The sequence below is a fragment of the Lepidochelys kempii genome, chromosome 5 (genome assembly GCF_965140265.1).
Source record: "Lepidochelys kempii isolate rLepKem1 chromosome 5, rLepKem1.hap2, whole genome shotgun sequence".
Lineage (NCBI taxonomy): Eukaryota > Metazoa > Chordata > Testudines > Cheloniidae > Lepidochelys > Lepidochelys kempii.
Genome location: NC_133260.1, coordinates 130,351,199 through 130,369,515, shown reverse-complemented (window position 1 = coordinate 130,369,515; position 18,317 = coordinate 130,351,199). Strand labels below are relative to the sequence as shown.

At 46.2% G+C, this 18,317-nt stretch overlaps 1 protein-coding gene across 1 annotated transcript in view; it reads right to left on the bottom strand.

Moving 5' to 3' along the window:
• Window positions 1–5,774: 5,774 nt before the first annotated feature.
• The window catches only part of TRABD2A (TraB domain containing 2A), a 110,462-nt gene continuing 97,919 nt past the window's right edge, over window positions 5,775–18,317 (bottom strand). Inside the window, exons 6-7 of the mRNA XM_073346320.1 lie at window positions 9,431–9,688; window positions 5,775–5,993 (exon numbers count right to left, since the gene is read on the bottom strand). Of these exons, the coding sequence (XP_073202421.1) occupies window positions 5,810–5,993; window positions 9,431–9,688 (442 nt within the window). The 3' untranslated portion in view covers window positions 5,775–5,809. The remainder of the gene's footprint in view (window positions 5,994–9,430; window positions 9,689–18,317) is intronic.

The following is an 18,317-nucleotide window of genomic DNA, read 5'->3' as shown; positions in this document are numbered from 1 at the left end:
GTTCTCGGTAGTTGCAGATGACAGAACGAGGAATAATGGTCTCAAGTTGCAGTGGGGGAGGTTTAGGTTGGATATTAGGAAAACCTTTTTCACTAGGAGGGTGGTGAAGCACTGGAATGCGTTACCTAGGGAGGTGGTGGAATCTCCTTCCTTAGAAGTTTTTAAGGTCAGGCTTGACAAAGCCCTGGCTGGGATGATTTAGTTGGGGATTGGTCCTCCTTTGAGCAGGGGGTTGGACTAGATGACCTCCTGAGGTCCTTTCCAACCCTGACATTCTATGATTCTAAGAAAGTAAAAGCATAAAGCACCTGTGGCTCTTTATTCCAGATGTTAGAAAGGAGCCATACATGTTAAGTCTTTATTATTCTGAGTGTTCAATTATTGTCAGTCTACAGGTAAACAAACTCAGTCACCAAGACAAGCTGTATACTAAAAGGAGACATCACCCCAGTCAAATGTTACATTTTCTAAGCACTGCAGAGCTCAGAGTTTTGGAAATTCTCTAGGCTCTTTGGAAATTCTCCCCCTTAATTCAGGTCCCTAGATGGTAACTGTTGGGTGTGGAGCTCTGTTGAAGAACTAGCCTGAGATGTTTACACAAGTGTATCGAACTGTGCATGTTTTTCCATCTGATTCCCCATCTCCCCACTTTATTTTCACACTACATTCATGTACTAGTTTTATTACGTAGGCCAGGTCTACACTATAAACTGACATCGGTATAACTATGTCGCTCAGGGGGGTGAAAAATTCCCCCCTCCAAGCGACGCAGTTATGCTGACCTAACCCCCGTAGTGTAGACAGCAGTACGTTGATGAGAGAGCTTCTCCCGTCGACATAACTACCACCTGTCATGGAGGTGGATTAACTACATGGATGGGAGAAGCTCTCCTGTCGGCATAGTAACGTCTTTGCTAAAGCGGCACAGCTATGCCACTGCAGTGTTTTACGTGTGGACCTGCCCGTAGTTAGGGCCTGACTTTCCAACCCTTCCTTCATAGAATCATAGAATATCAGGGTTGGAAGGGACCCCAGAAGGTCATCTAGTCCAACCCCCTGCTCGAAGCAGGACCAATTCCCAGTTAAATCATCCCAGCCAGGGCTTTGTCAAGCCTGACCTTAAAAACCTCTAAGGAAGGAGATTCTACCACCTCCCTAGGTAACGCATTCCAGTGTTTCACCACCCTCTTAGTGAAAAAGTTTTTCCTAATATCCAATCTAAACCTCCCCCACTGCAACTTGAGTAGTCTTATTTCATTAGGATTAGTTGCATAGGGCAAGACTGCACACATGATAATGGGTTACAGGATTGGGCCCATACTGAGTAAAACCAGCACTCTTTTGGCTGTATAACCAATTTCAGCAGGAATATACCAAGTTCACAGTTTCTTTGGGATTGTTTAATGGTTTAAACATTTTCTTCTGATAAAATCAATTCAGTGTAAATGATGCGTTTTCTCCCGTTTTTTTCCCAGAGATCAAACTACTGGAAAAATTTAACTTTTAAAGTGCATTCCATGGCTGTCTAAATGGGAGCTTTGAATGTGATTTCTACACACTCTATGTCACAGTATTTTAAATAGCTGATCAAAAGAACCTATAATAACCCAGTGAACTCTACCAGCATGTGTACCTTGCTTGTGGAGTAATTGCAGCTTAAACTCAACAGGGAAGAAAATAGGACCAGTCATAAGACTAACCCAGTGTTTGAAGTGAAATTGAGCACTTTGAAAGTCTTGGCCTCTTCGTCAATTCAGAAGTGCTACACTCTCCTACAGAGTTCCATCGCAGACACTACAAAAGGAACAAGTTCTATCAAGCGGAGCACAAAGAATAAAGGAAACAAAAGCTTACGTTTCTTCATCTCTATTTATCTTTCACGTTCTGTGAGCCTTGCACTTTTCTGATCTGAAGAAGTCTAATTTTGCATTATTAATGGTAAAAATTGCTTCTCCTTTAAGAGAATCAAAACAAGTGAAATCATAGAGGGGGTGTTGGAGAACGGAGAGGTAGGCAGGCAGCTGCATGCATTACTCCAGTTCATATTGTTAGCAAGAACATTGGCATGGTTTTGCACATAAGCTTTTGAGAACCAGGTTGAAGCACATGCAATTTTTTGCTCCTTTCTGCAATTTTATCTGGAGGATTATGCTCTGAGGGGGGCTGAAAGTAAACTAGTAATGAATCCCCCTTTTACTCTGGGGGGGTATTCATAGCTTACAGAGAAGCAGTGTGAGATAAGAGTATAACATTAATGTGTAAGAAAGAGCATTGTGCTGTGTAATGCCTCCTGCAAAGCTCTAGAAGAAATCCCAATCGTTAACAGAACTGGAAATAAATGAGAAAACGAAGTAAGATATAATTCTTGAAAAGCCACAAGCAGCAGAGAGAAAATCCATGAAATAACAAAAAGTGACTGACTGGAAGATGCACCAGGTTCAAGATAAGTGATGTCAATGAATGTACACCTACTCATAAGGATGTGAAAACTGCAAGGTATACATGGGCCATTTCATAGAATCATAGAATCATAGAATATCAGGGTTGGAAGGGACCCCAGAAGGTCATCTAGTCCAACCCCCTGCTCAAAGCAGGACCAATTCCCAGTTAAATCATCCCAGCCAGGGCTTTGTCAAGCCTGACCTTAAAAACCTCTAAGGAAGGAGATTCTACCACCTCCCTAGGTAACTCATTCCAGTGTTTCACCACCCTCTTAGTGAAAAAGTTTTTCCTAATATCCAATCTAAACCTCCCCCACTGCAACTTGAGACCATTACTCCTCGTTCTGTCATCTGCTACCATTGAGAACAGTCTAGAGCCATCCTCTTTGGAACCCCCTTTCAGGTAGTTGAAAGCAGCTATCAAATCCCCCCTCATTCTTCTCTTCTGCAGGCTAGTTTGGGCCAGTAGAGGAATTTTCTCAATAAGCCATTCTCAAAGTGGGCTGAATTTTTCCAGGTTTTTGTACAAACGTTACATTTTTAAAATATCACAATCATGGTCATGTAATTTTTCATTATTCATTATTCAAGCAACACAAGCATACTGTGCATTGTAATGCTGGGGTACAAACGGAATATTGATCCGGGGTATCATCATTTGTTAAGCACATGCCACTCAGCAGAATAAAACAAAGTGACAGGCCCCTGCTTCCATGAGGCTGAAGTCTAATTCAGACAGAATTATATTACCTAACCAGTGAATTCTCAAATTTCTATTTCTTTCATTTATTACTTAGAAAGTACCAGCCACCCCAACAGAGGGTGAAATCCTGGCCCAACTGAAGTCAATGGCAATAGTCACATTGATTTCAAAGAGCCCAGACTCCCTGTCAAATATCTGGGACACTGTACAAAAAAAAATAAAAATTAAGGTGTGGGTGTGGAGAATTAAGCCCAGATGCAGCTAGTCAGCAAGTGCACAAGGAAGAAAGAGTGAAAGAAAAGGGGGCCAATATGTACAAGTGTACCAAATACAACCTTACACTTAGCTCTGGAGACTGCAGCATAGAGACTCTGGCCAACACGGTAAGGGAGGCCTTAGGGGATCCCCCACCCCAATGCAGACCAAACTTCAGGACAATGAGCCAAGACAACTGAAGTGATCCTGGTGTTTTGGACAGACAGGTGGAGAGCAGTCCCTTAGGCACATCTCAGGTCCATTAGGCAGGTTCAGGGAACATTTCTGTTACTGCCAAGTTAGACTACAATCTTCCAAAAGTCTTGGCAAGTGGACAGTAGCCCCAATGGCCAACAAAATAGCCACACCCCGTAGTCTGAGCAACTCTGGCTACCCAGGGCTGCTGGGACGGCCCCTGCGGCTGTCTGAACTTGTGCCAGAGCTAAACTTTGCTAGCCCTGGAATCTGGGAGCAAAGGTGAGAGCTCTGTTGGACCCAGTGATCTTGCCCATGCACAGAGTGTACACCAGCCTCTGCACTCATTGAATGAAAGCAATTATATTTCGGTGAGATTGTGTCTCAGGATGCAATTTACATAGATGAACAATTAATGTGGTTAAATAAACCAGTTAGGGCCATATTCTGTCCTTAGTTGGACGCAGGCATTAACCCCAAAGCAAGTATTACATGAACAAAGGCCGAATATAGACCTGACAGGATTATTGCTTCAGCTACACTGATACTTGACAGGCCATGGACCATTAGGGATTATAAAAGGCCTAGCCGGGGAGGGTCAAACCCCAGCTTCCCCGGTGACCCAGCAGAAGGGACGTGACTGTGGCCTTTTCACTCCTGTTAGCGCTGCTCGGGAACAGCTCTGAACAGCAGCAGGGGCATGGGAATGAGCCTGTGGGGGGCAGGGAGAAAAGCCAGCACTGACTGTTTCGTGCAGTGGCGACTGTGAAGAGGTCACACCAGATAGGAGGAGGAAAGGGGAAGCTGGGGGCTTTAGTTAAGAAGTGGACAGTGTAGCTAGTTCAGTTCATTTCCCCAACCAGCTGCCAGTGGTTAGTGAAATGCCTGCCCTGTCTCACAGTCAGGGGGCATTCTGAGGCGCCAGGAGCCCTTTGGACCCATTTCACACCACCTCAGCTAATGGTACATCTACACAGCAGCTGGAAGGTGTAATTTTCTGTGTGCCAGCTGCCCGAGTACATACCTAGGATCTCAGATGGGCTGGTGCTCGGATGGCGAGCCTGAGTCACCATGCTACTCTGGTAAGACTGCTATTTTTAGTGCACCAGCTCGAGCAGAGCTGGCGCATATGTGTCTACTGGAGCTCCAAGTTGCAGTGTAGACATACCCCAATAATTTGTATTTCTGGGCACTCTGGGCCATGTCTACAAGCACTACAGCGGCACAGCTGCCGTGCTGCAGCTATGCCACCATAGCCCTGTGACCCAGACACTTACTAGGGTGGCGGAAAGGGGTCTCTTGAGAAGCTGTCAATTTAGCAGTGTCTACACTGGGGCTTAGGTTGACTTAACTCTTCTCCTCGGGGGGGGGGCAGGGTGTGTGTGAAATTTTCACAGCCCCGAGTGACATAGATAGGTGTAGACCAGTCCTAAGTAAAAATGAGATGAATGGGAGGGGAAACAGGGCTGCACTACAGAAAAGCCCAGTCAATGGAGGGCTTTGACTCAATGTGATTTTGGCTTAGCTTCTCTCCCCTCAGAAATGTTGCCAAGCACTAAGGGCCCGGATTCCCTCAGCACACGATCTACATGCAGTGCTTCTCTGCACAGAGGTGGCCAGTCTTGATTAAGAGTAACATTGCCAAAAGCAACTTTCAACGGGACTTAAAACTCCCAACTCCCGCTTAGGTGCTTTTGAACATTTTGCACTAAATGACATGTATCATCTGGGGCCCAAAATGGGGAGAAATCAAAGTGACAGATACCAACACAGACATCAGATACCAACCTCTTCTTCTCAGCTGTGCTGATGTGGCCAAAACAGTCTCTTCTGGCCAAAGTCACCAATGAGTTAGTAGAGTTTAACTTATTGCACCACGCGAGGCAGTGAAGGCAAAAAAATATATTTAGTCGGGTTCATACAGCTAAACAGCAGTTATGTTACAGCGACATTGTACATCTCCCAAGAGCATTATGGGATACCTTACAATAATTCTTCTGCAAGAGAAGAATAAATAATGGCTTTCATTAAAAATATCTTCTCCTGTATTGGGCATGTCAAGCCAGTTAATAGTGTTAGGGGTCCAGATTCAGGAAAAGGAGGAATCTAAAGATATTCCAAAGAACAGGCATCCCACCTGGAGATTCTGGTCTTCTATTCCCACCCCCACCCCCCAAGTTTTTTAGCCAAAGACCCTGCAGTTTCACCCCAAGTCTCACTGCAGCATTGTTAATGTCTGCAAAGCCCGTGTCAATAGCAAGATGAGCAGAGAGTGAACAGGCACATGGGCCCTGCTGGTTTCTGTGTGGAGGTGACTGGATCGCCCATGTCCCCGTGGCTGAGGTTCTACTGTAATGTAGCCATTAATGATGCGAATCCGGGGAGGTGGGTCAGTGGTACTGCAAGGCAAACAGAGAAGAATCTTGGTCAGCAGTTAGTCACAAGGGTCAATGATCACCACGAACCAGGAGTCAAATTGTCACAGAAATGCCCACAGGAGGGTCCAAGACCAACTTGTGGAGCTGTCTGCAGATCTTGTGTGTTCCTGAATGAGGCTGTGAGTTTGGTCTCCCTGCCCCATGGATCCACAAGGAAAGGGAGCCCTTCACTCTCCCCACTCTGAACCTCCCTAGCCCCACTGACATCAAGACTCCTTGATGACTCATGCTGCTAACGGCAGGGCACTGCATACCTGCCCCTCTCAGAGGAGGACAGAGCCAGATAATGCTCCTATCAGATCCCCACTGGCAAAGGAGAGGAGAATGCCATGGACAATACCTCATCCCCATCTCACACCACAATTCCCGAAGGGCCCCAACCCAGCTGAGCATCAATATAAGGACTTGGCAAGAGAGACTCTCTGGTGGATGGGGGTGTTCAATGTGGTGGAGCTGGTTATTCCTGTCCCTGAGCTGGGATCTACCTGATTAGACTTCCTTCACTCACAGAAGGGACAGTAGATCCCAAGGAAGCAGAGAGGTATTAGCAACATTCCTGAGCCCCTGCAGCCAGCCTTTCGGCTGATCAGCAACCTTAGCAGATAAACAAATCTAGCCTTGCAGCAGAGAAGGCTCTGCCGACCAGCATTCTCACCACATGGCACCAATTTATAGGGTTGATGCATCTGCTTTCAACAGCTGAGCCTGAACCCTGTCCAGGTTCTCCCCAGTTTGCACGTGCATGTTAGCATGAATCAAGCCTCTCTGCAGCCTCCATATAAATGATGCTCCATGTGAAAGGGCATCACTGGCAGGTGGAGAAAGCATATAGACCATATATGGGACAGTGGGAGTGAGGAAAATCCAGGCATCTATTAGAAATGCTTCTCAGTCTAGAGACTGAGAAGCAAAGGTCCACGTGAAAAGCCCGTCCCAAATAGGAGTGTGAGCAGAGGGCACTGCTCTCTGGATAACAGGTTGGAGCCAGATTTGACCCTGAGGCTATAGGCAGACACAGCTCAAATCCCCAGGCCCAGCATTGTTAGGTGGAAACTAAGATAAATTCCAGCAAAATTCCAGCAAGCACACCTGCCCAACTGTACAAACATATCCATTTCACTTGCATCAGCGCGCTCCAGCTGCTGTGCACTATTCCTGCTTTACGTTGGCTGAGTGCATTAAGCAAAAATGCTTGGGGAATTTGAAGGCAATTAGTCTGCTTTTTGAAAACACTTACCACTCCATATCCAACAGCCCCGCAGGCGGCTCCTACAGTAACTGGACAGAACCCAGCTGGCAGTGCAACAAAGCAGAGAGCAGATACATACAGGAGCACAGACCAGAGCAATTCAGGCCAAACCCGCTACAAGACTGTATGAAATCACTTGAGTTAGGCCTTTCATGGTTACCTGCTCACAGGAGTTACTTTACGAATGGACCAGACCCAAGCACAAGAGATTTACCCACTGAGAGATGGATATGTAGGAGTAAGGGCTGTGGCTTCAGAGATGGACTGAGTATTTATGTCTGAAGGGTTCCTGTGAATGACTGAATTTCATCAGTGACGTGAAACAGCGCCACTAGGTGGGGCAGTTAGCACAACAGAAGCATGCAAAGAAGTTTGCATGTGTTTGTTTGCTCTTTTTTTTCTTAAAACAAGGCAGCAATTTCAGGAACTGCCCATCACCTAGAGGTAACGTAGGATATCTAGGGCGTAAAGTTAGTATTGATTTTCCACACATTCAAAGACAGTGCAGAGACCCCTGCAATGGAAAGAATCTAATCTGAAGCGCAGTGATGGGCAGTTAAGTGACAGTATGCGGCAGATACAGTGGCGTCCTATAGTTCTCCCTAGCTGGAAGGCACCGGGCAGACAATTAAGAAGAAATAAACATCACTCTGCTTGTTTTCCCCCAGTACAGAAGCTGTTTGGGAGGCTCGTCCTCTAGCCATTTACTCCTTCTGCTGCTAGGGTCACTACTAAAAATCAGACTTTGTTTCTGGTTCAAGTGATGCATTTCAAGGGTGGAAAGAAAACTGCAAAGAAAGAAAGCAAGAAAGAGAGATCTGGTCTCTGCCACTCCCAAGGCCCTAAAGGCACATATACCTGGAGTCAGGAGGGGGTTGCTGACAGTAGCCACCAACAAAACTTTATCAGCTTTGTGCTCCCTGGTGGTCTGACTAGAGCATTCCTGAAGTGGAAACTGGAGAAACAGCCCTTACTCCTAGTTATGCTCAGCTGACACTTCTTCCCATCTCACCTACCCCTTGCTGTAAAAATGACCCTCAGCTAAGACTCTGATCGCGCAAACACACAGGAGTAGGCTTTAGCACATTAGTAGTCCCATTGACTTCACCAGGAATATTGCATGCATAAAGTTAAACATGTGTGGGTATATAAAGGATCAGGGCCTAAACTGGTAAAGGCTCTGGGTTATCCTTTAGGATTGTCTGCTGAAGGTCAAGCTAATACCAGCTATAACAATAAAAACCACAAACTATAACTAATATCAACTTTATTAACTTCAGTAAACGAAAATTATAGCAACCTATGCAACCATATTTAATATATAGTATAATGATCATCTCTGCATTTAAACTCAGACAAGAACAGCCATTGCAACTTTCCCCCGACCTGTCCCCATAATATATCATTCAGAAGAATCAAAAAGCAATGATATATTGATATAATGTATCAAAGCAGTGCAGGTGCTCTCAAGCGCTCTCTACCTTGAGGCTGATGAAAAATAATGATTTAGGAAGTCCCACTGAATTGAGAAACTTGTTTAAAATTCGTAGGGGCCAATTTCCATTGCCCTGCCCCTTCAGCAGTCATTTAAACTGCACACAGTGGGAGTGAAACGCTCCCAGTCTGAATGAGCACATTTCACAGCGGTAAATGTTGGCACAAGGTGATGAAGAATCAGACCTGCATTTTATCAGATGGGAAGGAAATAAGTAAATCTACAGATGCACATTCAGCAGTGGGTCAGTGGCAAATGGAAGGTGCTTGACGAACGACACACAGTTCAAAAGGCGGCTATGGTTCTTGTGGTTATATCTGTCCTAGGAGAGTCAGTTCTCTTGGTTGGGAAAACCACCTTAGTTGCCTCTTCCCCACCCCACCTTATTTTGGATACTAAACCAATTATGCAGACAGAACCAATTGCATTGTTAATGGTGTGTTAGGGCACCTAGAAATATGAATTTTTATTATTATTTAAATCTAAATGCATAAATAAGAATTGCAGGAGATAAGAGACCAAATTCTGCTCTTTGGATTTGCACCAGAGGAAGTGAATAGAGTTTAAAACACAGGGTTTGTGGCATGTTAATGAGCCTTGATTAACAGCCAATCTTAGTGTAGCGGAGCGCCTCCCTCCCCCGCCAGTTGGTACCTTTCTTCAATGCGAACCCAGAGGTCGTTAAACTGGCGCAGCCTTTGCTTCTTCTGTTGCTTCTTCTTCTTCTTCTTCTTGTATTTCCTGTCCACTTTCTCCAGCAGGTCGACACGCTCGGGCAGCAGCAGGTGGGGCAGAAGCTCCTCTTCCTCTTTCTGAGGATGCGGCGGGCGGTGCAGCTCCTGGGCAATCACATAGGGGGTGTACGCCGGTGAGGATGATGAGAAGGTTGACCAGGTTTTTTGATTCTTCCCACTGGGGGGAAAGGAAACCAGAATGTTTGGAACGCCCTTGAGTGGGGGTCTTGGTCCAGCCCCATGGCAACTGAGATGCTATGCAGCCTCCTGATCCCCTACGTCAACAAATATTTCCCCCTGGAAGTTCTGCTGGTTTAAATCTTATCATCTACCCATCCTCTGTTCCCATCCCCCCCGCCCCATGTCACACCTCGGGTCAAGCAGAGTCTTTTCAGTTCAGAGGGCCTAAGGAAAGAGTGTTTCCGGCACCGACCAATGCACAGGCTGAGCTCAGGAGGAAAAAATCATTCAAGGATAACATAATGCACTTAGCTGACTACATTACCAAAATACTGCTGCTGAGAGGCACTGAGTGCCTGCTGAAGTCAGACTGGCAGATACGCACCATTTCTCAGAATCAGGCCAAAAAATGATAGATTCTAAGGCCAGAAAAGACCATGATGCTCATCTGATCTGACCTCCTCCATAGCATGGCTCAGAGAATTTCACCCTGTTATTCCTGCATCCGGCCCAGCTTGAGGTGGAATGATCGGTTATAAAGGCAGCCAGTCTGGGGGCAGGCTGGCACTTAAAACACTGCAGCGGTGCAGCTGCACTGCTGTAGTGCTTAAGTGAAAACGCTCCTACACCGACAGGAGAGTTTCTACCCTTGGCGTAGTTAATCCACCTCCTCGAGAGGAGGGAGCTCTGTCTCCCATCAACGCAGCACTGTTTACGCATGGGGTTATGTTGGTGTAATCGCATTGGTCGGGGTGTGGATTTTTCACACCCCGAGCTATGCAGTTATACCGATATCAGTCCGTCGTGTAGACCTGGCCTAGGTTTAAAGGCTCCAAAGGATGGACAATTTACCACATAAGCGGAATTATCCTCACCGTTACAAATCTGCATCTTGTAAACAAGCGATCTAGCGATGAAATGCTCTATATGTCATTAGCAATCCCTGGAGCCATGCAGGACCTCAGAGATGGGACAAACAGAAGAAGAGAATGCATTTGAGATGGTCTATAACTGGCCTTTTAATGAAGAGCTTGATACAGCTTCTGATAGAACCTTAGTTACAGGGTTAATTCACACTCATGGCCATGCTGCTGTTTCTACTGGGGAATCTAAACACCAGTTAGGGTGACTAGATATCCCGATTTTATAGGGACAGTCCCAATTTTTGGGTCTTTTTCTTATATAGGCTCCTATTACCCCCCACCCCCGTCCCGATTTTTCACACTTGCTGGCTGGTCACCCTAACACCAGTTCTGAAGTACTCACTGGCAGCTAGGAAAGATGGTCCAATGGTCAGGGCACAGGCTTAACAGCTGGAAGACCAGCATGCAGTTCCCTGCTCTCCCACAGACTTCCGGGTGACCTTGGCAAGTCACTCAGTCTCTCGTTGCTCTGTTCCCCACCTGTCAAAAGAGATAACTGCCCTGCCCTACCTCGCAGGTGCGTGCTGATGAGAAACACATAGAAGCCTGTGAGATGTTCAGGTACTACAGTAAGGGACCCCTATGGGATGGAGAGTTTTAATGGGAGATAAGGAGTACTTGTGGCACCTTAGAGACTAACCAATTTATTTGAGCATGAGCTTTCGTGAGCCACAGCTCTAAGGTGCCACAAGTACTCCTTTTCTTTTTGCGAATACAGACTAACACGGCTGTTACTCTGAAACCTGTCATTAATGGGAGATGTGTGTCAGGTCAGCCTGCCACTTGGTGGCAGCAGATCCCATGGATTCAGGGGGGATCTAGGCCAACCCTAGTGGATGGTGACATCATTTTGAAGGCCCCTAGGATAACAAAGCTGAAGCATGCTGCAGAGAGGAGACACTTGCAGGTAGGCCAAGTGCTGGGGCAAGGAAGGTTCTTTCCCCCTCAAGGCTGGCTCTGGGGAGCACAGGGACCACTGCCTCCTCCAAAAAGCAGCTGGGGGAGAAATGGGGCTCTGGGCCTGCTGCTCCTCCTCTAACCCTGGCTGCCATAGGCGGTGGGTGTAAAAGGCCTGCCCTGGTGTACTGCAGCTGCTGGACACTGGTTGTGCAGTTTGCACGGGAAGTTTTGCTTATTATTATGCACCATGCAGGTTCCAGGGCAGCTGAGGAGGCAGTATGTGCTACTCAGCTTCTCAGGTTCACCAGTAACCTCCCTGGACCCAGGTTCTTCGAGAAGAGACAAGCTTTTCCCATGGGGCGGCTTGGGGTCTCAGGAGGGGAGGCACGGCAAGGCTGGGGTGGCTTCTGCCGGCCCAGGGGTCTTCTGGGTGGGGGGAGGGAGCAGGATTCCTCCAGCCGCAAGGGGGCGAGGGGTTCAGGTCACAGTGGGGTGACCTCGGGCAGAATTGGTGGGGCCGGGGGGCTAGCCTCTTCAAAGGGGGGCTCCATGCTGGCGGCGGAGTAGGAGCTAGTACAACCAGGGAAGCAATCTGCCTCATCTCAAGCAGACACTATCTGCCTGGTGCCCCTTTTGGGGCACTGCAGCTCTGCATCATGCCTGATACAGGGAAGTAGCTTTAAAGCTACAACCCAATCCTTGATGTCTGTAAGAAAGAGTACTTTCCCTCAAGTGGAGCCCAACCAAATTCCTCTTAAGCACCTGGATGATCTATCTTATTAACGGCATTCCATTCAAAGCTGGAGCACAACCTGAATACCTGAGTGATCTGGAGGTTAACTTATAGCATGAGGAGAAGCAGCAGACAGGCTGGACACGGTCTTTGGCTGAAATTACTCAAGATAGTTAAAGTCCAAAGCAGACTGCGAAGAGTTACAAAACTGGGTGACTGAGCAAGAAAATGGCAGATGAAATTCAATATTTATAAAAAGAAAAGGAGGACTTGTGGCACCTTAGAGACTAACCAATTTATTTGAGCATGAGCTTTCATGAGCTACAGCTCACTTCATCTGTGAAGTAAGCTGTAGCTCACAAAAGCTCATGCTCAAATAAATTGGTTAGTCTCTAAGGTGCCACAAGTACTCCTTTTCTTTTTGCAAATAAAGACTAACACGGCTGTTACTCTGAAACCAATATTTATAAATGCACAGTAATGCATATTAGAAAACATAATCCCAAGTATACATATAAAATGATAGGGTTTACACTGTTACCACTCAAGAAAGAGATCTTGGAGTCATCATGGATAGTTCTCTGAAAACATCCACTCAATGTGCAGCAGCAGCCAAAAAAAGCTAACAGAATGTTGAGAACCATTAGGAAAGGGATAGATAATAAGACAGATAATATAATGCCACTATATAAATCTATGGTATGCCCACACCTTGAATATTGCATGCAGTTTTGGTTGCTTCATCTCAAAAAAGATATATTGGAACTGGAAAAAGTAGGAAGAATAGCAACAAAAATTATTAGGGTCTGTAACAGGAGGAGAGATTAAAAAGACTGGCACTGTTCATCTTGGAAAAGAGACAACTGAAGGAGGATATGATAGAGATCAATAAAACCATGAATGGTGTGGAGAAAGTGAATAAGGAAGTGTTATTTACCCCTTCACACAACACATGAATCAGAGGTCACACAATGAAAGTAACAGGCAGCAGGTTTAAAGCAAATATAAGAATGTACTTCATCGCACAGTCAACCTGTGGAATTCATTTCCAGGGGATGCTCTGAATGCCAAAACAGTAACTGGGTTCAAAAAAGAACTAGATAAGTTCATGGAGGATCAGTCCATCAATGGCTATTAGCCAGGACAATCAGGAATGCAATCCCATGCTTTGGCTGTTCCTAAACCTGACTGCTAGAAGCTGAGACTAGAGGAGAAGGGACGGATCACTCGATAATTGCCCTGTTCTGTTCACTCCCTCTGAAACATCTGGCAATGGCCACTGTCAGAAGACAGGATACTGGGCTAGAAGGACCATTGGTCTGACCCAGGATAGCTGTTCTTGTGTTTTTAAATATAAAAGGAAGAAAGTGAGCAAAAAAATGTTGCTTTCACCAGCTGTACCCTGGGAGTACAATGAGTGTTTCCCTTCTCCTGCTGCAACGGCAGTCAGGCTCCCAGAGAGGAGATGGGCTGATTTCAGTGAGAGTTTGGAGTTTCCAGACTGGTCTGGTCACTGAACCTGAACTCTGTGATGGAATTTAAAACAAGTTTCAATCAAACAGATCAAAGGCGAGAGGATGTGGAATGGAATGTGAGTCCCCATTGGAAGGGGAGAATGAAATTAGGAGTGAATTTACAGTCATTTCCCTAAGAAAACTGAGAACTGAACCCTGATCCAAGATGACTGAGAGGACAGAGGCAGTGCCAAGAAATGAGACCGTTTGGGACCGTGAAGGAGAAGGCACTCTGAAGAACGAGCTCAGACAGAGACATTTAATACAGGGCTGGGTTTGAAATGCAAACAGATTCTGAGCTATTCTTCCCTTTTCAAGCACTACAGTGCCCTGGTTCCCTCCACTCCAGTCTTGCCTGCCCTTTTCTCAGCTTCTTATAGCATCACCTCTGTGTCCTGGGTATGGTACAAACTTGCTGAGCTCTTCCACTTTTAATTCCCCCTTACAGACCCACTGCTACTGTGCTGCCTTCAGCAACCTGAGTGGACCTGTGTAGAAACCCGTTTACTGTTGTCCTTCCCCCAACCTCTGTCATTCCATCTGTCCTGAAACTGTGAGCAAGGAGCGCCCCTTTGTGAGGGTTTAAAAAGCCCCTAGTGTTTCATGGGCACTGCCACAAACACATCACAATGAGATTTAGGAATCCAATCCCTTGGTGAGTGTAGGAAGTGCCTGTTCAAATAGCACAGGGCACCTGTTTTATTCTTTGTGCACACACATCATCCTCGCATTTTTAGAGTGACCTGGTTAATAGAGGTGCGGATCTCAGGGCATTTGATACTTTCTGCAGTAAATCTGTAGGCGAGCCTTTGAATGGCAGCAGGTCCCACACCCAGAGGGACCCAGGGATAGTCAGAGGCATGGAGACATGGCGCATTCCCCTCCCCTCGTGCCAGGTCACCCCGGCAGAACTCTCCTTGAGCACAGCAGCTGCAGAGGAGAGTGGGAGTCGCAATCATTACGGCTGTGATTGTATGATGAATATTTTATGAAATACATATTCAGCCTAAAATCAGGAATAACATTTAAAAGCTCAAAATAGACACACCGGGAGCTTAATTCAATTCAGGGCACTATATATAAAACTGTCCTCGGTGCTCTCTGCTGTGGGGCTGGAGCACAGTCTCTCTTCTCCTTGCCCTTCGCTAGGGCGGGAGCCCTGCCTCCCCCTCCATGCTCCAGTTCCTGGCCTCTCAACTCCCAGCCTGCATATAGTGTCCCCCTCAAAGGAACAGAAGCCCTTGCTGCAGCTGGCTCTGTCGTTTCCTCCCAGAGTTGTGAGCTCAACTCACTCGGTCTTCTGTCTGCCCCCAGCTGGTTCCCCATCCAAGGGAAAAGCATGCGCGCACACAAAGTGAGCAAGTGTGCAAGTCAGGGCTTCGGCTCCTGTATGTTCCCTTTGCACAATGATGGTGGCGCGAAGGGGACCTCAGGTTGCCCTAAGAGGGAAGCTGAGGATGCTGCCACTACACAATATCACAACTCTGGAGGGCAGGCTGTTTATGTGCACCTCAATTTATCCTCCCCCTCCTCTCTTTTTCCCCCTCACCTGACAGCCTTTCACTCTGCTCTGTTCCCCGTGCTGCAGATTGGCTTCCTTTCTGTTTCACTCTGAAGCGTTTGCTTCAGCCAGTGGCTGTTCTTCTACTCTCTTACGTTCATCTTCCCATTTTACAATAAAGTTTCAAGTGACTTTAGGGCCAATGAACAGTGCCAGACTGAGACGCCAAGATACTTCCCCATAAGTCTCCCCTGACCTGGAGGGATAGGACATAAAGCTATAAGGGACATTTCACTCCCCATGTTCATGCAGGTCTTTTACAGTGAGACAGCCTCCTAGGATGTAGAAGCCCTTTACACCAACATTCCACACAAAGATGGACTACAAGCCGTCAGGAACAGTATCCCCGATAATGTCACGGCAAACCTGGTGGATGAACTTTGTGACTTTGTCCTCACCCATAACTATTTCACAGTTGGGGACAATGTATACCTTCAAATCAGCGGCACTGCTATGGGTACCCGAATGGCCCCACAGTATGCCAACATTTTTATGGATGACTTAGAACAACGCTTCCTCAACTCTTGTCCCCTAATGCCCCTACTCCACTTGCGCTACATTGATGACATCTTCATCATCTGGACCCATGGAAAAGAAGCCCTTGAGGAATTCCACCATGATTTCAACAATTTCCATCCCACCATCAACCTCAGCCTGGACCAGTCCACACAAGAGATCCACTTCCTGGACACTACAGTGCTAATAAGCGATGATCACATAAACACCACTCTATACCGGAAACCTACTGACCGCTATTCGTACCTACATGCCTCCAGCTTTCATCCAGACCACACCACACGATCCATTGTCTACAGCCAAGCTCTACGATACAACTGCATTTGCTCCAACCCCTCAGACAGAGACAAACACCTACAAGATCTCTATCAAGCGTTCTTACAACTACAATACCCACCTGCTGAAGTGAAGAAACAGACTGACAGAGCCAGAAGAGTACCCAGAAGTCACCTACTACAGGACAGGCCCAACAAAGAAAATAACAGAACGCCACTAGCCATCACCTTCAGACCCCAACTAAAACCTCTCCAACGCATCATCAAGGATCTACAACCTATCCTGAAGGACGACCCATCACTCTCACAGATCTTGGGAGACAGGCCAGTCCTTGCTTACAGACAGCCCCCCAACCTGAAGCAAATACTCACCAGCAACCACACACCAGAACCACTAACTCAGGAACCTATCCTTGCAACAAAGCCCGTTGCCAACTGTGTCCACATATCTATTCAGGGGACACCATCATAGGGCCTAATCACATCAGCCACGCTATCAGAGGCTCGTTCACCTGCACATCTACCAATGTGATATATGCCATCATGGGCCAGCAATGCCCCTCTGCCATGTACATTGGCCAAACTGGACAGTCTCTACGTAAAAGAATAAATGGACACAAATCAGATGTCAAGAATTATAACATTCAAAAACCAGTCGGAGAACACTTCAGTCTCTTTGGTCACTCGATTACAGACCTAAAAGTTGCAATTCTTCAACAAAAATACTTCCAAAACAGACTCCAACGAGACACTGCTGAATTGGAGTTAATTTGCAAACTGGATACAATTAACTTAGGCTTGAACAAAGACTGGGAGTGGATGGGTCATTACACAAAGTAAAACTATTTCCCCATGTTTATTTCCCCGCCCACTCACCCCCCACTGTTCCTCAGATGTTCTTGACAACTGCTGGAAATGGTTCACCTTGATTATCACTACAAAAGGTTCCCCCCCCACCCCCTCCCCGGCTCTCCTGCTGGTAATAGCTCACCTTACCTGATCACTCTCGTTACAGTGTGTATGGTAACACCCATTGTTTCATGTTCTCTATGTATATAAATCTCCCCACTGTATTTTCCACTGAATGCATCCAATGAAGTGGTAATAGCTCACGAAAGCTTATGCTCAAATAAATTTGTTAGTCTCTAAGGTGCCACAAGTACTCCTTTTCTTCCTCCTAGGATAATGGGCATGGGAATGTGCTTACATGTCCACTGGGGCTGGGCTGAGATCATATGTCAGAGTGTGCCATCATCTGGGAATTACTTTTGACCATTTACCGACCTACAGGCCTGTTAGTTTGACCTCAATTGTATGCAAGGACTCGGAACAAATTTTGAAAGAGAAAGTAGTTAAGGATGTAGAGGTTAATGGTAAGTTGGGATAAAATACAACATGGTTTTACAAAAGGTAGATCGTGCTAGCCCAACCTGATTTCCCTTTCTTTGAGAAGATACCTGATTTTTTTAGACAAAGGAAATGCAGTAAATCTAATCTACCTGGATTTTAGTAAGGCACTTGATACAGGTCCACATGGGAAATTATTAAATTGGAGAAGATGGGGATTAATAGAGAACTGAAAGGTGGATAAGGAACCGGTTAAAGGGAAGACTACAACAGGTCATGCTGAAAGGTGAACTGTCATGCTGGAGGGAGATTATTAGTGGAGTTCCTCAGGGATTGGTCTTGGGACCAGTCTTATTTAACATTTTCATTTGTGCCCTTGGCACAAAAAGTAGGAGTGTACTAATAAAATTTGCGGGTGACACAAAGTCGGGAGGTATTGCCAATACGGAGGAGGACCGGAATATCATACAAGAAGACATGGATGACCCTGTAAACTGGAGTAATAGAAATGGGATGAAATTTAATAGTGCAAGGTCATGCATTTAGGGACTAACAACAAGAATTTTTGCTATAAGCTGGGGATGTATTAGTTGGAAGTGACAGAGCAAAGGAAAGACCTGACTGTATTGGTTGATCACAGGATGACTGAGCCGCCAATATGATGCAGCCATGAAAAAGGCTAATGCAATCCTAGGATGCAACAGTCGAGGTATTTCCAGTAGAGACAGGGAAGTGTTGTTACCATTATACAAGGCCCTGGTGAGACCTCATCTGGAATAGTGTGTGCAATTCTGGGCTTCCTTGTTTAACGAGAGATGAGTTCAAACTGGAACAGGTGCAGTGAAGGGCTGCTAGGAT